This window comes from Protopterus annectens, chromosome 7.part0, assembly GCF_019279795.1.
Source record: "Protopterus annectens isolate FY-2018-M chromosome 7.part0, PAN1.0, whole genome shotgun sequence".
In the NCBI taxonomy this organism is placed as follows: domain Eukaryota; kingdom Metazoa; phylum Chordata; order Ceratodontiformes; family Protopteridae; genus Protopterus; species Protopterus annectens.
The window spans coordinates 892529237-892553268 of record NC_056739.1 but is presented as its reverse complement, the minus strand read 5'-3'; the positions used below and the strand labels follow the sequence as shown (position 1 = coordinate 892553268).

The 24032-nt window shown below is 41.1% G+C and overlaps 1 protein-coding gene across 4 annotated transcripts in view; it reads left to right on the top strand.

The window, feature by feature from the left end:
- Window positions 1-24032, top strand: part of PARP3 (poly(ADP-ribose) polymerase family member 3) — a 487884-nt gene that overhangs the window by 284258 nt on the left and 179594 nt on the right. For all 4 annotated transcript variants that reach the window (XM_044077474.1, XM_044077472.1, XM_044077473.1 and 1 more), the window contains exon 4: window positions 15575-15760. In XM_044077474.1, the coding sequence (XP_043933409.1) occupies window positions 15575-15760 (186 nt within the window). The remainder of the gene's footprint in view (window positions 1-15574; window positions 15761-24032) is intronic.

The following is a 24032-nucleotide window of genomic DNA, read 5'->3' as shown; positions in this document are numbered from 1 at the left end:
TTTAGTGCAACCTTAGAGTCAGTATATTTAATTAGAGGAGGGTGTGTGTGGGGATTCAGTGAACAGCATACACTACTTATGTGTGGGGCTGCACCCCCCCCCCCACACACACCTCCCGTTAATTGTTCTCCCTGTGTCTGCATGGGTTTTCTGTGGATACTCAAGTTTCATCCCACAATTTAAAGTATGCATGTTGACTGACTACATTAAGTTGTCCCTATATTAATATGATATATTTACTCTTGTCGTTGTGGTCTGGGTTGTGGTTGAAAAGGATCTCTGAGCCAGCCCAATTACCCAGACAACAAATGATAAAATAAATAAATAAAAATATATCTACAAATCATGCTGGATAAATCCAGAGAAAACAGCTTTAATTGAAAAACCACACAATGCTTTCATCAAACAGGAATTTCTTAGAAACTGAGTGTGATTTTAAAATATAGCTTTTTTTAGTACATCCAGTGTGCTTTTTGAATATACTACTTTTCGAGTTACCTCATTTCTGGACAGAGCTGTTGTTTTGTGAACTTTTGGCGTTGTGAAAAAAAAATGACAATAAACAATGCAGTACTCTAATACTATAGACACAGAAAGTAGGACCCTGGCCTTCAGTAACAGTGAGAACGGTTTAGCTGATGTCTTGAGATACATTATCTTGAGCATATGTTAGTATAAAGTGTAGTATATCCCTCAGTCCTGAAAGCAATGCCTATGGCAGACCTAAAATAGCTAAATAGTACACGAGACATGCCCGTATTAGCATGCACTACTTATCGGCATTTCATTACTGGACATTAAGAGCTAGGCTGTGATCTTGTTGTGGGCATGCAGAGAGGTTTGAATTTTACTGATCCCTCACATTCATGCTCCAGAACAAGTTGAACTTGTGACTGAAGAGTTGTCCCCATTGTTTGCCAGTGTCTTCACAAGGATGATGATTTGTAGTTATACTTCAGACAACCTAATGCACTGGAATATTGAAAGTGATACATATACAACTGTCCTGCATGATTTGATGTTCAGTTGTGTGAACAGTATTGTATGACTTTAGAAAGAAACAGTAAAAAAGTAAAGTTGCTGCAATAAAATTAGAACATATTTTTGTGTTTGTGTGAGCTTTTTTCTATATCTCTGACCTCTGCAATACAGCTGTCAGGTTAAGAGACAATCATATTTATTCTTACAAGGATGATTATCTTACCTAAGCTTACTTGAGGAGCAGTGGTTGTACTGCCTAGAAACTGTAATGCATTTCTGGACTCCTTATGTCTGACGGTTAGTGCAAAAAATCAGATCCGATCCCTTCAGAATAGAAGCTTTTTGTGGAAGCCTTTCAGAGATTCCTTTTGGAAGAGATATTTTCTTATACAGGAGACAGAGAAGAGATAGCATATGACAGTGTGATGCTGTTTCATTCAGCATTTGTTCTGTCATATCAGCAAGACTTTGCCTCAGAGGTCTAGGCCATATGTATGTTGTAAAAAAAGTTGAACATTACTTGAGAACTATCTAGGATAAGTCGGGGGATCCAGTGGGTATGCCTTATTTTAGTGATCCCTTCCTTAGTCAAGGAATTAAAATGGTGGCATTTAGCCATCTCTCCATCTTAAGGCATGGCAACAGATGCATTGCATTTTAAACAGGGGGCTCAATGAGTGTAAATTCACGTTCTTTATGTTGATATACCCAACAGTCACAGTATTCAGGAATTATCATGAACAAGGTATTCTCCAAGTGATTGGGGACAATTCCATGATTCTAAGGTACATAAATAGTGAGGGGTTAAGGTGCTACCAAATATGAAGGATGACAGTAGAGCCTTGGGGCCTGGATGTGTCTGTCAAAACCCAGTTGACAGTTATTTATCTTTTTAGGAATGCAACATTCTGGTAGACATTGTTATGTTGCACTATATATCTGCACCCAATTCACTGGATTCAATTCACTGAACCCAGTTTGGATTCGTGAAGGGCCGATCTTGTCTCCTGAACCAGATTGACTTCTTTGAATCAGTCTCCAGAGCTGTGGATGAGGGTAAGGTGGTCCACACAGCCTAGCTGGACCTCGTCAAGGTTTTCAACACCATCCCCCACTCTGAAATCATAGATAAACTTACAAAGCTGGGCATTAATCCCTACATCACTCGATGGGTTGCCAACTGGCTTACTAACAGAACCCACACTGCAAAAGTAGCTGACTCCAAATCCAGCTCCAGACAAGTGATAAGTGGAGTACCTCAGGGTTCAGTCCTTGGACGGCTCTTGTTTGGCATCTACTTCTCTGAAGTACAGGCCAACACTAAGGGACTCTGACTAACAAAGTTCGCAGATGACTGCAAACTGGGAGCCAGGGAGCCATTATTGAATCCCCAAATGATGTGGATATTCTACAAAAGGGCCTTACAGAAACAGATGCTTGGTGCAAGAGCCATGGGTACAAGCTCAATGCCAAGAAATGTATAGTTATCCCCTTTGGGAAAAAAACATGTACCCATGAATTACCACATAGGTGGCAGTACACTAAACACTGAAAGTGTGATAAGAGACTTAGGGACACAGGTGGACAGTGGTCTCACCTTCAATAACCACATCGCTACAACAGTCAGGAAATCCTTCTATGTGGCACACCTCATCACTAAGGGCTTTTCATCCAGAAAAAAGGAGGTCATTGTCCCACTGTACTCATCCCTCATTAGACCCATTATAGAATACAACACCCCATTTTGTATGTACCTCTCAAGACATCTGCAACAACTGGAAAGGCCACAGAAATACCTCACTAAAAGAATCACAGGCCTAAAGCAGATGCACAATGCTGACCATCTAAAAAAACTCCAGCTATACTCTGTCGCATATCGTCTACTCAGAGGTGATCTCTGCTTAACATACAAGGCCATGTCAAACCCAGAGCTGCTGGACATGCTACACTTAAAGAAATCCCAATCCCTCAGAGCCGCATGATCCAGGGATCTAAATCTTGTCATCACAATGAACAAAACATGCTGGAGGGATAGGTTCCTGACCCAGAGACTCCCCAGACTCTGGAACAGACTGCCCATACATGTCAAGCAGAGTGCCTATTTGGCTCTTTTCAAAAGGAACCTTGACGATTGGATGGGAGATAGGAAATTCACCCTGGGGATCACGTCAGTCGCTCTGCTAGACAGGGGTCCAGGGAAGTAAATATTGTGGGAAGAAATAGCCAAGGAATTGTTGTGGCTAGGCTTGTATAGGCTTTATGCTGATAGCCTAGTACCAACCTATGCATCATGAAAGGCAACCCAGTCCAGAATTTCTTAGCCTTCTAACCTTAGTGTTGGCCCTTCCACAGGTGTAGGTGTTTGTCACCCACCATAATGCACAACTTGGGATGAAACATTTTCAGAAGGGGTCTTCTTTCATTTGATTCCTTTAATTCAATTAGGTCCTATAAAAGCAGGAAGAACGCTATATTGAACAAATCAGCCACAGTTTTCCATTCTAGTACCAGAACTGCCTGTTCTAAAGACTTAAACCTTGCCTGTGATATAAATATGACCTGCTGGAGAGATAGGTATATATCCCAGAGACTACCATGTAAAGCAGAGTTCCTTAATCCAATTCAAGTGCAACTTGGAAAATTGGATGGGAAACTGGAAATTCATCCCTGGTTTGGCACATGTCTCTATTGCAAACAAGTAACCTGTAAATGGTTCATCTCCCAGGCCCATGCTTACACCTATCAAGGGTACCCAAACTTATCAGAGATTTGGGATACATGGCTAGGCTTAAAAAGGCCCTTGTGGTCGTTAGCCTAGTAAACACATATGAACCTGTCTTCACATTTCCTTCTAGTGAGACCACCCACTCACCATCTAGTGTTATTACAGTTCCTATCCTCACATTTCCTTCTAGTGAGACCACCCACTCACCATCTATTATTATTACAATTACTGCCCTCACATTTCCTTCTAGTGAGACCACCCACTTACCATCTATCATTATTACAATTCCTGCCCTCACATTTCCTTCTAGTGAGACCACCCACTCACCATCTATTATTATTACAATTACTGCCCTCACATTTCCTTCTAGTGAGACCACCCACTTACCATCTACCATTATTACAATTCCTGCCCTCACATTTCCTTCTAGTGAGACCACCCACTTACCATCTACCATTATTACAATTCCTGCCCTCACATTTCCTTCTAGTGAGACCACCCACTCACCGTCTAGTATTATTACAGTTCCTGTCTTCACATTTCCTTCTAGTGAGACCACCCACTCACCATCTAGTATTATTACAATTCCTGTCCTCACATTTCCTTCTAGTGAGACCACCCACTCACCATCTAGCCAGTATTATTACGTTTCCTGTCCTCACATTTCATTTGCATTGTCCTAGAGATGAGAAGTCGAAAGAGAAAAAGAAAGCATATTTATGTCTGAGTGTTTGTTTGTGTGTGCGTGTGTGTGTGTGCACGCGCTCACGTGTGTGTGAGTGTGTGCGTGTGTGTCTTTACACAATGAAAGGCTAATTTTCAGGTATAAGGGCCAACAAACAGTTGGAAAAAGCAGCACAATATTCACTGTGTCACTGTTACAAAATATGGTAATGTGCTTATAACCTTAGCCTTGTTCTGCATATAGTTTGTTCTGTTTGTTATTTTTGAGAGTAGTGTTTTTTTCTGTTTGCTGTCAGAAGCTGAAAGTAGTGACAGAGATTGTCTTGTAAAGGTTTGGTATATTAATTCCTTCATTTTTAATTTTCATTTAATGGTTGTGACTTCAAGAATCTAGAATGTATTCCTTCCCAGCTGTTAAGATAAGGAATATGTTACTATCAGCTCAGTATTACCACTTTAACACAAAAAAATCGGCACAAATCCTAAAATTAATGGGGGTGTAAAGGCCCAGAAATAAGGCAGATTTTAAATATTGCTCTTTTAATCTTGAGAAGTTGCTAGAATAATAAGATTTATGATTGCATGTATGTTCTGAAAGATATGAAAATCTGAAACTCAAATGTATGTCATTATTTGTGGATAGTTGAGAGGTATGCATCTCATGCAGCCAATAAGCTTTGCCTTGGAGGGGCCCTTACTACACTACTTGAGAATAAGGGAGCTGTGGATGTCCTTTAAAGGGGCCCTAACACAATAGTCTTTATTTTATAGAAAGGAATGATGTCTGCTAATTGTGATAATGGTCAGTTCTTGACATAACTATATTTTCTATGCTTCAAGATAAAAGATGAATCCATGGGTCAGGTCTCCAAAAACAAGCATAGCTTTTCATCGTCACTATATATCTTTTATGTATATCTTTCTGTCTAACCATCTGTCTGGCAGTCTTTCTTTCTCTCTTTCAATGTCTATGAAAGAAAAAGCCACTCTTTCCTTAATTTTTTGGGCCATCACAGTATAATTGCATAAAAAAGTTCCACACTCTCTCATCAATTTTTTTCTATAACTTAAATTCAACTGCAGAAGCCAGGCTGTCAGGCCTAGAGGGACTGAAAGAAACGTAGTGAGGTTAGGGTTACCACCTTTCTAAATTCCCAAAGTGGGACATTTTTGGTACAAACGTCAGATTTTACAAGCTGAAACATACCCACGGCCAGTACAAATGACAGAACTTTACTTTTTTGCCCAAATAAAAGCTTATTCTTGAAGAATTTTAGTTGCATATTCTGTTTCTTACAACATTTAGGTGTTTCAGATACAGAATAACTGTTTTATGCAACTATTACATAAAATATAGGAAATAATTTTGTCCTAAAATCTCAGTACATTTGCCATTTTTACAATTTTTTTGCAGGACACAACTGCCCAAAGAGGGACTGTACCTCGCAAAATGGGACAGGTGGTAACCCTAAGTGAGGTGGAGACAATGGAGCAAACCTTCCTTTATGGTATGGATATATGCAGCTCAGCTTTGATAGTTCTCACCTCTGTACCCAGATATCCAAAACATAAGTTGCAGTGAGACTAACGTCTCCTAAAAAAGGAATTCTATTTACGTGATACAAATGACTGACGCACACTAGGGAAAATAGTCAAGCAACTGAAAGAGGGTTGATAGATGGCAGGTACAAGTTATAGAACTTCATCTTAAGATGTTAGCAGGGATTGCATAGAAAGTTAAACCTGCTGTTAAATACTTGGCTTTCAACTGGAACACACTTGTTAATTAAATAAAATCCATAGCAAACTACGTGTTTCACCATACAGAATCCTGTCTTATGTTAGAGAAACAGTGGCTAGGGCAGCCATCCTGTTGTTGCTTGGATTTGGTTACATGTTTCTCCCACCAGTGTATAAAAAAAGAAATGCACATACTGACGATTGTCTGCTAATGGATAACAGGAATTGCTTCCCCTGTGCATGCCCCAGACATTAGTGCAAAGCTCATGCCTCACTCTCCTGTTTTAGATTCCCTGACAGATTATGTTACCTGTATATAACTATGTTAAAAAACTGAATGTAGACAACTGGCTGGCATCTTGCCCTAGTGTGAACCACTAAGAAAATATTCCACTGCAGTGTTCTATGAAGTCTGGACAATGAAGTATGCCCCTGATGATGAGGCATTCAGCAGAATAGGCTGTCTGTCCTTGTTTGTCACACAGAAGCTGCATATTCCTTCAATACAAATTTAGGACATAAAATATAGACTTTGCTCACCAGTGGGAGTGGGGAGCCTTGAGCAGCCTATCTGTCCCTGAAGGAAGTGACCTCAGCACAAGAGCTGTAGTAATCGGTTGTTTTGGACCATTTCTAGCTCTTTTCAAGTTCCCTGTTTAAAATCTGCCTCAGAGCGTTTTTTTTTTCTGGCTATACTACTCAGAGACAGCTCCACGTGGTCCTGCAGAGTGGTCCTAGCTACAGAGAACTGAGAAAAGCGACTACTTTCCAGATTTAAGTATTTTTTTCTGTTTTTTACTTGGAATACCTTCTCTTGCTTATTTTAAACAAGCGTATACTGTTTTTTAACTGTTTGCTGCATTTTATAGTATCTGCACTTAAAAGTTTACCTGGTCGAAAATTAATCGAAAATCTGTGTTTGTTTAATTTAACTATTGAGGCTGCCCACTAAAGTGTGCTAGCCTGTGTAACTGATTTATTGCTGCCTTCTGTATTTCTGAGTGTTTTCTATCTAAAAACAAAAAAATAATCCTTGTTTTTCCGCCTCTCCTCGACTAGTTTAGACCAGTTTACAGGCTTTTCTGCATTCTGGGCTGTGGTGTAGTTCCTGTGTTGTCCATTACCTTACTTGGATAAGAAGGAAGTTTCTTTGCTCACCAGTGGGAGTGGGGAGCCTTGAGCAGCCTATCTGTCCCTGAAGGAAGTGACCTCAGCACAAGAGCTGTAGTAATTGGTTATTTTGGACCATTTCTAGCTCTTTTCAAGTTCCCTGTTTAAAATCCGCATTAGCACGGCTGTGCGCGATTGTGCGCATAGCACAGCGCCGGTTAAACAGGGTGAAACTTTTCCTGGCTCCGCCAAGTCTGCTCTTCAAATTTTCCCTTAGAAAGCTCTACTCTTAGAATAACCAGTCTACTCGTTATATTATAAGCATAGCACTTGTTCTCTAATCTACTCTTCTAAGTAAGCACTCTCAAACTCAAGTAGCACTACATCCACCTACCACCCCAACCACTTCCCCTTAAAGGCACAGCACTCTCTTATAATATTCTAGCATGTCGAGTGGTAGATTGCTAGCATCTTCTCCTGCTCAGCTGGTTAATCTGGGAATCTTGAGACAATGCTATAATTGTCTCATGTACACAGACAACCCTCTCCTCCTCCCAACAAACACAAATACATGTGAGAGATGCAACTATATAGCCAAACTGGAGGCTGAACTCTCTCAACTCAGGACTGGCAAGACCAGACAGGAGGAGAAGGTAACCACACACACAACAAACCCAGTCACACATAGACCTACCCCAACTGCAAAACAAGCACATAATAACACAAAAACATACTCGGAGGCTCTATTAAAAAACTTACCAAAACAACAGAGGCTCCCAAAGCAGACACCCAAAAATCCACCACCTCAAAACATAACACATGCAACACATACTTCAGTAAATCGGTGTGTCAATAAATCACAGCCCTTAAGGCCAAACACTATGCCTGATACAATAGTGATAGGTGACTCTATAGTCAGACACACTGACGTTACACTTACCAGGCTGAACAAGGAGAGGGTAACGGTAAGCTGCCTATCGGGGGCTAGGATCTGCCATATAACACACTCTCACTCAGGTCACTCAAAAGCACGTACAAATATGACTCCGTCATTGTCCATGCTGACGTGAATGACCTGAGACATACCTCCTTGGACTACATGAAAAGAGACATAGAGGAGCTCTCTGATTATGTAGCCCAGGCTGGTATGACCCTGACCTTGAGCAGCATCCTGCCCTCACCAAGAATGATGCTACAATACAAAGACAAGATGATCAGCTTTAATAATTGGCTCAATTACTGGTGTCATTCTAAGGGGATCCAATGTCTGTCTGCTTGGGATGACATGCTGGACAAGCCACGCTGCTTCACAAGGGACGGCTTGCACCTGTCACCACTGGGCTTCCGGATATTGGCTAAGGCTCTTGCCACCCCCATAGTGCCTTTTTTAGGCAAGGCTCAAAAGATGAACCCACCTCCTTAGAAAACAAAAATGGAAAAAAATTAAGGGTAATGCTGCTCAACACCAGAAGTCTAAATATCAGGATGCAGGCTCTCGAAGCACTCCTCAGTATGGAGAACATCGATGTCTGCGCTGTAACCGAGACCTGGTTCAAGGCTCCTGAGAGCACGCCAGCGCTACCAGGCTTTACCTCGTATCATGCTTTTCGGCCCCAAAACCCGGGCCGAACCACAAAGGGAGGGGGAGTGTCCATATTCATCAAGGATACCCACACCTCTAGGTTAGTGGCAACTCATGAAGCATCGGAGACCATCCAGGTGCAGCTAACCATAGGCAAAACTGCTATACAACTGGTTGCATGTTGCAGACCACCCTCCCAATCTCAAGAACCCCACTCAGCCTTCCTGAAGACATTGGAAGATATGAATGTCTCACCAAATACCATCATATTGGGAGACTTCAACTACCCTAACATAGACTGGATGCGCTATTCTAGCCCTAACACCCTAGCCAAAAGGTTCCTGGAATTCATAAACTCAAATGCAATGGAACAGCTAGTTACCTCTCCCACAAGGGGGGATAATATACTAGACCTGATGATCACAAACATGGGGACAAAATGCTCCACACCGGAAGTATTGCCCTCACTGGTAAGATCTGACCACAAACTAATCACCCTGGATATACATTTACCACCTCCACCCCCAGCACAAAAGACTACAGTGAGAAACTTCTCAAAAGCCGACTTTACACTTCTCAAGACTGAGATGGTATCATTTAAGCCCTCAGGGCCAATGGAAACCCCATCCCACAATGCTGAATCCTACACAAATGCTTTCTACGGACATCTCCAAGAATGCATGGATTGTGCAATCCCAAATAAAACCAAGACCCTCTCCACCAAAGGAAAGCGTCCTATCTGGTGGACCCCAGCCATAAACAAATTGTATAACAAAAGAAGGAAGCTACTGCAAGACAGAGCAAAATCCCATAAAGGGAAGGCATCTCTGATCAGCACTAGTAGAAAGCTACGTTCTCTCATAAAAATATCCAAGGCCAACTTTGAGAGAAAAATCGCCAAGGACACTAAAGATAACCACAAGGCATTCTTCAGTTATGTCAGAAACCTGGGCGGAAACACTCAGATATGCTCAGAGTTAGTACACAACGACAAAAAATTTACCGAACCTACAGATATTGCCAACATTCAGGCAGACAGATTCAGTGCAAACGTCTCCCCTCCCTCACCTCCAATAGAAGAAATACTCATCCCAGCTGAATGTAACCTCCCTGTCATCTCTGATGTCCAGGTGAGAACCGCCCTCAACAAAGCAAAAAACACAGCATCTATGGGACCTGATGGTATCCCCGGCTGCGTGATACATGAACTGCAAGAGGAGCTAAACCCGCATATAAAAAGGTTATTTAACCTTAGCCTTACTACAGGATATGTACCTGAACACTGGCGTACAGCAACAGTGGTACCACTCCACAAGGGAGGCTCCACTACAGACCCTGGGAACTACCGCCCCATAAGCTTGACCAGCTTGGTTTGCAAAGCTATGGAAACAATTATTATGGAACTCATAAACAACGACATTGGGGACCTACAGACACTTGATCCCACCCAGTTCAGCTTTGTAAAAGGCAGATTCTGCCTTTTGAACCTGGTTGACTTTTTCGAAACAGTCACTAGAGCCATTGATGAGGGCAAGGCAGTCCATACAGCCTACCTGGACTTGGCTAAAGCCTTCGACACAATACCCCACTCGGGGATCATAGAAAAGCTAAACAGCTTAAAAGTAAATCCATATGTCACAAGATGGGTTGAAAACTGGCTAAAGAACAGAACCCATAAAGTCAAGATTGCGGAAGCCATGTCAGACTCAAAGCCAGTCACAAGTGGTGTCCCACAGGGCTCTGTCCTGGGACCCCTCTTGTTCGGCATTTACTTCTCAGATGTGAAAGCAAACATGGGAGGGTTGTGGCTGACAAAGTTCTCAGATGACTGCAAACTAGGTGCCATAGTCGATACACCAGCTGACACATACATCCTACAGAAAGGCCTCACCGAAACGGACAACTGGTGCTGGAATCATGGCCTTAAACTGAATGCCAAGAAATGTATAGTCATCCCCTTTGGGAAAAACAAAATACCCACAAATTATCACATAGACAGTAACCCACTGAGTACCGAAAAAGTAATCGGAGACCTGGGGACCCAAGTTGATAGTGTCCTCTCATTTGACACCCACATTGCCAAAGTGGTTAGAAAGACTTTCTACCTTGCTCACCTTATCATGAAGGGGTTCACATCCAGATCAAAGGAGGTCATCGTGCCCCTGTACTCCTCCCTTATCAGGCCCATGATTGAGTACAATGCCCCATTTGGTATGTACCTCACCCGGCACTTACAACAGCTGGAGAGACCCCAGAAGTACCTCACCAAGAGGATCAAGGGTTTCCAACATATGTCATATGCTGCCAGGCTAAAGAAACTCCAGCTCTATTCAGTAGCATACTGCCTGCTCAGAGGTGATCTGTGCCTGACATACAAGGCCATGTCCAACCAGGAATTGATGGACATGCTCCACCTCAAAAAATCAAAATCCATAAGAACCACAAGAGCCAAAGATTTAAACCTCAGTACAAACATGAATAGAACATGCTGGAGGGACAGATTCATAACTCAGAGGCTTCCCATACTCTGGAACAAAATCCCAGTCCATGTTAGGCAGAGCCCCTCACTGACTCTGTTCAAGAGAAATCTTGACGAGTGGATGGGAGATCGTAGGTTAACCCCGGGGGTCACCCCTGTATCGCTACTTAACAGAGGCACAGTAAACTAATTTTAATAAGTAAGGGGGTCTTCAATGTGTCACTACTAGACAAAGGCACAGTATTCTAAATTTATTCTATACACCTTAGTACCACTACATGGGGTGGCGAAAGCCACATCTCTAGGGCTAGGCTTGCAAATGCCTCAGGGCAGATAGCCTAGTACTAAACTATGAAACTCTCTAAATTACCAATGACATCACTACTGTTGAACTGGACACAACAGTTTACTTCACTAGGTTTTATGCCCATATGGATAAATGCATAGATCTAGCAGTCCCAGGTAGAGCGAAATACAATGGGAGATCTAAAAACAACCCCCCCCTTAGTGGTCAGCTAACATAAACAACAAACTTTAGAGTCAAAAACTACTTAAACTCCATAGTAGGGCTAGAACTCCTCATAATGAGGATAATATGAAAAATCTCCAAAAACTGAATATGGTAAACTCTCAGTTAAACAGCACTCTAGCAACCAGAACCTTCAAGCAACCAGAAAAAAAAAATCGAAGAAATACAGTACAATTTTCATGTATGTGTTGCACTTTCTGTTCTCCATGCAGTAACATACCTTATGTTTTTAGAATTTTAGAGTTTTAAAAAGGAAGATAGGATTAAATTCCCCCTCTCCCCAACCTAAGAACAAGTCAAACCAAACAAATAGTATAGGGTACAGTATTAGTCAGGCCTATTTTTAATAGTAACTCTCAAGCAAAACAGCAAAAAGAAGTACAGCACTCAAACGGAGCCAGGGAGTAGCGTGTCTAAATAATACTATAAAATGTTCAATCACCATACGCACGCTCTCCCTTTAAAGACGCTAAAGACACTCCGGTTACTTTAAGGAGAAATGTTCCACTGTACCAATATGCTTATAGTCACTGCTGACTTAAAGTTAAGCAAAAACACAATCCAAAAGATACTCCAGAGGTAGATGCAAATACGTTTTAATTCCAGAACGACAGTCGTTCTGGAATTAAAACGTATTTGCATCTACCTCTGGAGTATCTTTTGGATTGTGTTTTTGCTTAACTTTAAGTCAGCAGTGACTATAAGCATATTGGTACAGTGGAACATTTCTCCTTAAAGTAACCGGAGTGTCTTTAGCGTCTTTAAAGGGAGAGCGTGCGTATGGTGATTGAACATTTTATAGTAACTCTCAAGCAACCAGAAACTACAGTTATCCAGCATTTACCAATCCCCATGGGTGCTGGTTAACTGAGAGTTTACTGTAGCAGTATAAGGAACAGTAAAGCAAACCATAAATGTAGATTAGCTTCTGAAGTGAAGGATAACTATTAGTCCTTCTTTATATTAGAAAACTAAGAAATAACACTCAACATTGCTCTGAGCTTTTCCTTAATGGGACCCCCACCTCCAACCTAAATGACATTGCAGATATACTAACAAATAATTTCTCTGCTAAGTTCACCTCCCAAACCCCTACTCATCTACCACTCATCCCAGAATCCATGTTATCTAAAACTAAAAACACTTCCTTCATGGGTTCTAACAATGTACCCGAGTGCTTACTGGATGGTGTCAAACAGGATTGCTGAAATTCTCCATAAACTCTTTAACGTAAGTTTAGCCACAAGCTTTGCTCCCAAATCCTAGCATACCATCACGGCTGTACTCCTCCATAAGGGTGACTCCACCAGGGACAGTAAGAATTACAGACCAATCAGCTTTACAATGCTGATCTCTAAGGCTATAAAGAGTATTATAACCATTCTATTTAATAATGATATAAAGAACCTCATTAGGCTTGTCTTCAACAATTTTACTTCATCAAAAGAAGATCATGCCTGTTGGCACTTGTTAATTTTTTCAGTAGGGTCACAGAAACTGTAGACAATGATTATGCTGTTCATATAGCATGTCTTGATTTGACCAAAGTATTTGATACTACACTTCATGCCAGAATTGCATGGAAACTGTCTTAGTTAAAAATAAGTTCTTATGTGGTGAGAAAAATGAAAGACAAATCCCACACCATTTGTGTAGTAGGTTCCTCTTCAAATGATGCTAAAGTGCCCGATGGAATCCCCAAGGGATTTGTTCTGGGTCCCCTCCTAGCTGGTGTCAACTTCTCTGATCTAAAAAATGATAACCAGGACAGCTTGTTTACCAGATTTGCAGATGACTGAAGACTGGTTGTAATTGTCAGATAACCATACTCTACAGAAAGATCATCATGTAAAATTGTAGTCAGGAAATCCTTCAACTTAGCACAAGTAATAGACAAAGGTATTTTGTCTAGCTCCAAAGATGCTTTTGCTCCCTTATAATCATCACTGATCAGACCCGTTATGCAGTACAGTGTTCCCTTTGGTATGTACCTCACTCAACAGATCAACAAACTTGACAAACTCCACAGGTTAGTAACTAAAAAACACTGGTCTTTAGGGTCTTAATTACCAAGAAGGACTCAATGCCCTATCCCTGTAGTCTGTATCGTATACCCTCCTGAGGGGTGACCTTTATCTTACTTACTGTTCCATTAAATATCCAGTGGTCCTTTACTTCCTATAATCGTAATAAATGAAACAGCTCAGTTAAGACTAGAACCTTCCTCAGCAGATAAACAGAACATGATGCAGAAACAGAGTCATCAGCCACTATCTCCTCTTACTCTTGGATAAACTTCCTGTGCACGTTAAGCAATTTGATTCAATATCATCCTGCAAGTATAACCTGGACAACTAGGCAGACTCTCTTAAATTTACCCCAAGGGCTAACTGGTCTCTTTCTCCTTGAGAAAAGAGGCAAATCCTGAGAGTGGGCATTTTTAAGGTATTCAAGCTCATCAGGCTAAAACAGTCTTAAAACTCATATGAATCCTGTGAATTATCACACCATCAAACTGCAAGCCATTGCCTCTGTTATAATACCCTCTTGTCAGTTTTAGGTAATTACTGAAGAAGAACAAGTCTTCAGTAACACACTGGTCATAAATAAAAGAGAAAGCTTTACACAGCTCTGCAGTTTTAAGGATTGTTTGTGTAGCTGGTTGTTAAATCAGAGCTTTAAAGGAAAACTCTACCCTAGAACTAAAAAAAATCTGTTTTTTTCACAACGTATTTTAACACCTCAAAATCACTCTAAGTGCTTTATTTGTAATTTTAGCCTGTTTTCCACAGCATGGCTACCAATGGAGCTTAATGTCTCAATGTGATCTTGTTCTCCCTCAACCCTTTCTTTTTCCCATAATGCTTTGTATGACTCATGCCAGACATAAGGAAGTAACTTTGTATTCCCATGCCATTGACATATAATGGAATTTGTGTGAGTCACTATTATTTTCTTTATCTTCTATAAAAGGACTGCTTCTTTTCTGCCTCTAATCACCCTCATTTATATTTGGCTCAGACCTTGTTTTACACTGTTCTTAGAAGTTATCAGCTACAGCCAGAAAAGTGACTAAAATTGCAGCCCTTTGTTCAGGGTTTTCTTTTGTAGTCTAAGAGGAATTGATTCTGTAAGGGTTTGTTAGTGCAGTGACAGTTTTAACACCTTTGCAGTAGCATGGGGGGACTCTCATTTCCTCTTGAACTACAAAAGAAAACACTGAACAACGGCCTGCAATTTAGTTACTTTACTGGCTGTAGCTGGATAAATATTTTTTGACTACTGTCAGCAGCCTTTGTGACATGCTTTGTTCACCATCAGCCACCAAAACAACACTCATCTGAACTTGGATCCATTGTAACAATGTTGATCTGCACTGATACCCTTTTGATTTACTGCATTTGACTGAACTATTTTGAGGAAGTTGAAGCTATCTAGCCACAAATATACAAATGCACTTTTCTTTGTCTAAATTCATTTTTACAGTCACTTTTTATATATGGAGTCTTGCTTTCAGAATGTCCATTAAAAGGTCATGCACCACATGGATTAACCAGGTTATCAAAATATAATAAATTAATAAGCAAATACTTAATACTTTTCCCTTATTTGCCTTCTGTGACAGCTTGGTGACACATCTTTCTTTTTTCTTTCTTTTTTTGTCTTCTATGTAGTTATTATTATTGTTAAAATACACTGCCATTTCCAGTGCTTTCAAATGATTTTATCACTGTTTTCTTTCAGGGCGAGGTGGGACAATCCAAACTGACTCCTGCTACAAATCTGGATGCAGCAAAAAAAGATTTTGAGAAGAAGTTTAAGGACAAAACAAAAAATGACTGGAGCAAGAGAGACAATTTTGTACCCCATCCTGGCAAATACACCATGATTGAAGTGCAACATGGAGATGAAAATGAGGTGTCAGTTAAGGTAGGACTTGTGTATGTTTGTGTGCGTTTTTTTGTGCGTTGTGTTTGTGTGTGTATGTTTGTGTCTTGTGTCAGCATGTGTGATTGTGTCTATTTGTGTTTATGTGCATGCTTGAGCCTGTTTGCATGCGTGTGTGTGTGTGTGTGTGTGTGTGTGTGTGTGTGTGTGTGTGTGTGTGTGTGTGTGTGCACGTGTGTATGTGCACGAGCCTGTGTGTGTGTGTGTGTGTGTGTGTGTGTGTGTGTGTGTGTGTGTGTGTGTGTGTGTGTGTGTGTGTGCGTATGTCTTGTGTAAATATGCTTCCATGTGTATGCATAAAAGCTTGCATGCATGCATGTGTATAAAGAGCATTACAACTTTTTGCTGTTGTTTTGCATTATCATTCGCCATGTGTTGTGAACTTGTTGTCCTGGTGTTCTGATGCATTATTCATAGCTGCTACAATTGATGTTGGTCATTAATGGAGGTGGTAAAGTGACTGAATATGGTGGTATGCTTAGTGATGATTTAAAAAAGGAAAAGCACAATTTATGTTTTCTAGAAGTTGTTTTAGTGTTCTGTTTCGCATACTGTGACCTATACACCTGTTGTTCTTATTTAATGAGGTATATAATGCCTATCAAAGCAGATACGAAGTTATGGGCTGCATTCATAAATAAAATACAATCTTCAGATTCCACTTAGTAGAGAATGCTGTGTGAGCAGTAAACGAGCCAATTATCCTGGTCACTGCTAAGTATATCTGCAGGCAACATGGAATCTGGCCTTGGGCATAAAATATAGAACTAAAATATCGTCATTTGTATGTACTTGAATGTCGCATAGTTATTCATGATAGGCAGTAAATTAATTAGTTGACTCAGTGAATGGCTTACTGACTCAACAGGTAGAAATCTTATCTTTGATACCAGGAAGAACAGAATGGTGGTGTTCTTCATAGGTTCATAGGTTCATACTAGGCTATCTGCCCAAGGGCATTTATAAGCCTAGCCCATAGTTATGTGGCTTTCGCCACCCCTTTAGTTTGAATAAAAACTATGCCTATCATTTTGCTGTGCCTCTGTCAAGCAGTGACGCTGAAGTAATCCCTGGGGTATATCTGCAATCTCCCATCCATTGGTCAAGATTCCTCTTGAACAAGACCAGAGAGGTGCTCTACCTCACATGTACCGGGATTTTGTTCCACAGCATAGGGAGTCTCTGGGTGATGAATCTGTCCCTCCAGCACGTTCTATTTATAACCGTGTCAAGGTTTAAGTCTCCCGCCCTTGTGGTTCTGAGGGATCTAGATTTTTTTGAGGTGAAGCATATTCATCAAATCTGGGTTTGACATGGCCTTATATGTCAGGCACAGGTCACCTCTGAGCAAGCGGTATGAGACTGAATAGAGCTGGAGTTCTTTCAGTTGGGCAGCATAAGACATATTTTTGAGACCCTTTATCCTTTTGGTGAGGAACTTTTGGGGCCTTTCAAGCTGCAGCAGGTGTCTGGTCAGATACATTCGAACGGGCATTGTACTCAATCATAGGTCTAATAAGTGATGAGTACAGAGGACGATGACCTCCCTTGATCTAGATGTGAATCCCTTCATGATCAGGTGGGTGATATAGAAGGTTTTCCTAACTACTTTAGCAACATGAGTGTCAAACGAAGGCTACTGTCAACCTGGGTCCCCAGATCTCTGATGACTTTCTGTGCTCAGTGGATTGCCACCTATATGGTAGCTAGGGGTAGCCTTGTTTTTCCCAAAGGGTATGACTATGCATTTTTTGGCGTTTAACTTCAGGCCATGGCTCTGGCACCAGTTATCCATTTCTGTGAGGCCCTTCTGGAGGATATCTGTGTCAGATGTGTTTTCGACTATGGCCCAGTTTGCAGTCATCTGCAAACTTTGTCAGCCATAACCCTCCTGTGTTTGCTTGTACTTCAGAAAAGTAGATGCCGAACAAGAGTGGACCCAGGACTGAGCCCTGTGGGACACCACTTGTGACAGGCTTTGAGTCTGACATGGCTCCAGCAACTCTGACCCTGTGGGTTCTGTCACTTAGCCAGTTTGCAACCCATCTTGTGATGTATGGGTTTACATTCAAGCTGATGAGTTTTTCGATGATACCTGAGTGGGGTATTGTGTCGAAGGCCTTTGCCAGGTCGAGGTAGGCTGTATGGACTGCCTTTCCTCATCAATGGCCTTGGTGACTGTCTCGAAAAAGTCAACCAAGTTTAAGAGGCAGGATCTGCCTTTGACAAAGCCAAACTGAGTTGGATCCAAAGTCTGCAAGTTCCCTATGTCTTTATTTATGAGTTCCATTATGATCCTCTCCATGGCTTTGCAGATAAGGCTTGTCAAGCTAATGGGGCGGTAATTTCCAGGGTCTGTGGAGGCACCGCCCTTATGAAGTGGGACCACAGTCGCCGTGCGCCACTCCTTGGGTACGTATCCTGAGGTGAGGCTAAGATTAAACAGCTGTCCTAACTGTGGGTTTAATTCCTCATTGAGTTCATGAAGCACACAGCCGGGGACACCATCCGGTCCCATGGATGCTGTGTTTTTGCCTTAGTGAGGGCAGTTCTCACCTGGGCGTTGGAGATGTTTGGGGGCTACAATCCTCTGGAATAGATATCTCTCCTTTTGGGGGAGGGGAGAAGTTTGCACTGAACCTGTCAGCCAGTATGTTGGCAATGTGTGTAGGTTCAGTAATTTTCACATCATTTTGAACTAATTCTGAGCATATCTGGGAGTTTCCTCCTAGGTTTCTAACATAGCTAAAGAAGGCCTTATGATTCTCTTTAGAGTCCTTGGCGATTTTTCTCTCAAAATTTGCCTTGGATGATTTTATGAGAGCTCTTAGTTTTTACTTATAATGATCAAAGGTGTCTTACCTTTCAAGGATTTTGCTCTATCTTGTAGTAGCTTCCTCCTTTTGTTGTAGAGCTTGTTTATGGCTGGGGTCCACCAGACTGGACGCTTGCCTTTGGTACAGAGAGTCTTAGTTTTGTTTGGGATTGCCTGATCCATGCAGTCCTGTAGGTGCTGGTAGAAGGCATTTGTAAGTGATTCAGCGGTTTGAGTAATGTTTACCACTGGCTCAGGGGCCTTAAAGGAGACCACACTAGTTTTTAGAAGTGTGAAATCGGCTTTTGAGAAGTTTTTCACTGTGGTCTTTTTTGTTTCAGGTGGGGGCGGGATGAGGACCTCCAGCGAGATTAGTTTATGATCTGATCTCACCAGTGAGGGGTATACTTCCGGTGCTGAACATTTTGATCCCATGTTCGTGATGATGAGATCAAGTATGTTTTCTCCTCTTGTGGGGATGGTGACTAGTTGTTCCATGGCATTTGAGTTTATGAACTCCAGGAATCTTTGGGTTAGAGTGTTCGGGCTTGAGTAGTGTTCCCAGTCTATATTAGGGTAGTTAAAGTCACCTAGTATGATGGTGTTTGGAGATACATTTATCCCCTCCAATGTTTTCAGGAAGGCCATGTGAGGTTCCTGAGTTTGAGAGGGTGGCCTGTAACATGCTACAAATTGCAGAGCAGTCTTGCCTATGGTTAATTGCACCTGGATGGTCTCCGATGCATCATGCGTTGCCACCAACCTTGAGGTGTGGGTGTCCTTTATGAATATGGACACCCCCTCCTTTCTTGGTGTTGTCCGGATTTTGTGGGCGGAACGCATGATATGAGGTGAAACCTGTTAGTGCTGGGGTGCTCTCAGGAGCCTTGAACCAGGTTTCTGTCACAGCACAGACATCGATGTTCTCCATATTGAGAAGGGCCTCAGTGCGTGCATCTTGAGATTGAGACTTCTGGCATTGAGCAGCATTACCCTTAGTTTTTTCCTTTTGGTGTTCTAGGGTGGTAGGTTTAGAATTTGAGCCTTGCCTAAAAAGGCACTATGGGGTGGCAAGAGCCTTTGCCAGTATCCGGAAGCCCAGGGTGACAGGTGCAAGCCGTCCCTTGAAGCAGCGTGGCTTGTCCAGCATGTCATCCCAGGCAGACAGACATTGGATCCCCTTTGAATGACACCAGAATTTAAGCCAATTATTAAAGCTGATCATCTTATCACTGTATTGTGGCATCATTCTAGGTGAAGGTAGGATACTGCTCAAGGTCAGGGTCATACCTGCCTGGGCTACATAATCAGAGAGCTCCTCAAGTCCCTTTTCATGTAGTCCAAGGAGGTGCGTCTCAGGTCGTTGACACCAGCGTGGACAATGACTGAGTCGTACTTGTACCTGCTGTTGAGAGACCTGAGTGCTTGCGTTATGTGGCGGATTCTAGCGCCTGACAGGCAGCTTACTGTGACCTTCTCTTTACTCAGTCTGGTGAGCGCGTCGTCAATGTGTCTGACTATGGAATCACCAATGACAAGTGTGTCTGGCATTTTGTTTGGCCTTAAGGGCTGTGACTGTTTGACACTCTGACTGTGTGGTCTATGTGTTGCATGTGTTGGGTCGTGAGGTGGTAGTTGTTTGGGTGTCTGCTTTGGTGGCCTCTGCTGTTTTGGTAAATTTTTGATCAGAGCCTCCAGTATGTCTTTGTGTGAGTATGTGTATGATTTGAAGTTGTGATGGTACCATGTGTGACTGGGTATGTATTGTGTGTGGTTACCTTCTCCTCCTGTCTGGTCTTGCCAGTCCTATGTTGAGAGAGCTCAGCCTCCAGTTTGGCCGTATAGTTGCATCTCTCGCATGTATTTGTGTTTTGTGGGAGAAGGAGAGGATTGTCTGTGTACATGAGGCAGTTGTAACATTGCCTCAATATTCCCAGGTTCACCAGTTGAGCTGGAGAGGACACTAGCAACTGATCCCTCGACATACTAGAAGTAGTAGATAAAGAGACTTTCAAAGGACTCCGGGGGAAGTGGGTTTTAGGCTGGTGGGGTACTATCTATAATAAGAGTGCTTTATCAAGGTGCAAGTACTGTAGGAGTAAGTGCTAGGCTTTACAGATAGAGAATAGTCTACTTGGGAATCAAGTAGAGATGAACTTTTCAGTTATAGGATATGCTGGTTAGATCAGCAGTACAGCTCGAGGAAGGTAGTTCTAAGGGAAAATTGGAAGAGTGGAATTTAGATGGCCCAAATAGTTTAACCTTGTTTAACCGCTGCTGCTCTTGTGTGCAACAGTGGTAACTCCGCGCTAAATCGCGCTTACGCGCGTTTAGCGCGTTTGTTCTGTATCTGCATCAGGTACTGACAATGCGGTGCAATATAAAGAGGTAGGCTGCTAAACTGAGGTTGTAATTCAAGTGAAAAAGGTGAGAATTAAGCATCCCATGTCACTTATCAAAAGAAGATAAGTGACGTATCCATCAGTGTTCTACCCACATTTCTGTTAGTCTACATAAATACCACCTGTGATTGGGCCCTGGAAACTGGGTTTCTGTCTGGTCACCAAAATGAGCATAAAATAAATTGCAAAACGTTCAGTTGTAATTTTGAAAAGAAACTTTGCAAGTGTTCAGTCTTTTCAAAGCATTTTTCTGAAAGATTCATATGTATCCAGAATTTGGCTTCCCTTTCTATCACCATCTACCCTTCCTTACATTAGTGAAAATATTACTAGCTCTTTAATATATGCATTTTCTTCATGGACTCCTGTATATTTTGTTGATCCTCAAGACCAGTTTGTAGCTCTAGGCTTGAGGTTAACAATACTAGCTTGCAGCATTTTTATAAATTGATTTTTGTTATGTTTTTTTCAGAATTTGTTTCAATTTAGTCACTGCATTTATTTGCAACTATAGAATGCTCTGACTTCTACATTTTTGCTGATGTCTATTATCATAACACCTCACTCTGTACATCTTTTCTGAATTACTATTGCCAGCTGGAAAAAGACAGCTTACTGCACAGCATTAAAGTTATGAGCTGCTAGCAAATACATTATTGGTGTTCTGGGTTTGTGTCCCTCAGCCTCCATTTGCTTAGTGTGGCTGTGATTCAAATCTTAATCAGACAGTGCTCCCAGGAAATCCCTGAAAAGAGGAGCTTGTGCCTGCTGGATTTGTCTGGTTAACAGATAAATTAAAAGGGCTTTCTACCTCAGCTGATAGTGTCCATAAACCTTTCATGGTTTTCTTCCCATTTTTCCCAATACCATGTATTACAAATGCAAGCTTAGTTTCATACACCAGTCTGACTTCATTCTTCCTTTTACTTCATACCTGTAGTGTGTCATTAGATGCCTTCTAATGTGTATCTTTATTACCATTACACACAGTAACAAGTACTGTTACTAATGAGGCATTGTGTAGGTAGTGACTTTTGGTTAGTGTTTATTTTATTAAAAAGAATAGAACAGCTCTCAGGTTAAATTCTACAGCAGTCATCTAATTTATAGGATTTCCACAGAATATGGAAGTTGTATTTTATCATCTCTACAATCTTGCCAGCATTTTGTTCCCCTCATCTCTTAATCTCTTACACAGGCCTTTTTGTAAGGTCCAACTTTTCAGGTATATATATATATATATATATATATATATATATATATATATATATTTTTTTTTTTTTGCAGAAGGGAGTGGTACTTTTGCTAATCCTTCCCCAGTGAGTTTGTGTGACTGACTCAGCAGCATATTGTCTTGTGATTCTTTAGGATGCTTAAAAAATGACTGGTGGTGGAATGACAGGACTTTGTACATCTGGTCTGTACTTTCTGGTGGTGTTGTAATGTCTAATATGCCTGATGCCTATAATACCTGTTCCATTAGCAGAACTCTTTACTTTTTCATTTCATAAATTTTACTGATTTGTTAAAACTGTTATGGACTAATCCAGGTGATGTTTCCTTAGTTGTGTCATGAATCAAAAACCAAAAAATTCCATAATAGGCTTGAGCAACATAAACACTACAGACAGTGAAAAAACTATCAATATTACAACTCTTTTGGTACACAAACTTAGTAAATAGAAAACTGTACTGTACCATAAAAGCAAACAATATCCTCAGTGTACTGCAGAATAAAACAAACAATACTCTGTGTTCCAGTGCTACTACTACTGCATCATAAAACAAAAACACTCTGTGTATCTGATGTCATTATTGCTGTACCATAAACAATGAACAACATTCACAGTGTGCCTGATGACATTTCTGTTGTACCATAAAAAAACAAGCAACACTCTTAGTGTACCCAGTGCCATTAATACTATACCATAAAACAACACTCTCAGTGTACCCAGTGCCATTAATACTATACCATAAACAACACTCTCAGTGTACCCAATGCCATTAATACTATACCATAAAACAACACTCTCAGTGTACCTGATGTCATTAAAACTATACCATAAAACAACACTCTGTGTGCCCGATGTCATTAATACTATACCATAAAACAACACTCTCAGTGTACCTGATGCCATTAATACTATACCATAAAGCAAACACTGTCGTTGTACCTGATGCCATTAATACTGTACCATAAAACAACACTCTCAGTGTGCCCGATGTCATTAATACTATACCATAAAACAACACTCTGTGTATCTGATGCCATTAATACTATACTATAAAACAAGCACTATCAGTGTACCTGATGCCATAAATACTATACCATAAAACAACACTCTCAGTGTACCCAGTGCCATTAATACTTTTCCATAAAACAACTCTCTGTGTACCCAGTGCCATTAATGCTATACCATAAAACAACACTCTCAGTGTACCTGATGCTACTTATATTTGTACCATAAAACAAACAATGTCAGTGTACCTGATGCCATTTTTACTGTACCATAAAATGGACACTGTCAGAGTATCTGATACCACTTGTATTGTACCATAAAACAGACATTCTCAGTGTACCTGATGTCATTGTCACTGTACCATTAAAAACTAGCAAAATTTTCAGTGTACTGCAGCATAAAATAAACAATACTCAGTGCATCCAATGACACTACTGCTGTATCATAAAACAAAACACTCTGTGTACCTGATGTTATTATTGCTGTACCATTAACAGCAAACACAATGTACATGATGCCATTACTGCTGTACCATAACAGAAACAAGCAACACTCGCAGTGTACCTGATGCCATTACTGCTGTACATTAAACAACAAACAACACTCACAGTGTGTCTAATGCCATTACTGCTGTACATTAAACAAAAAACAAACAACACTCACAGTGCACCTGATGCATTACTGCTGTACCATAAAACAAACAACACTCACAGTGTGTCTAATGCCATCACTGCTGTACATTAAACAACAAACAACACTCACAGTGTGTCTATTGCCATTACTGCTGTACATAAACT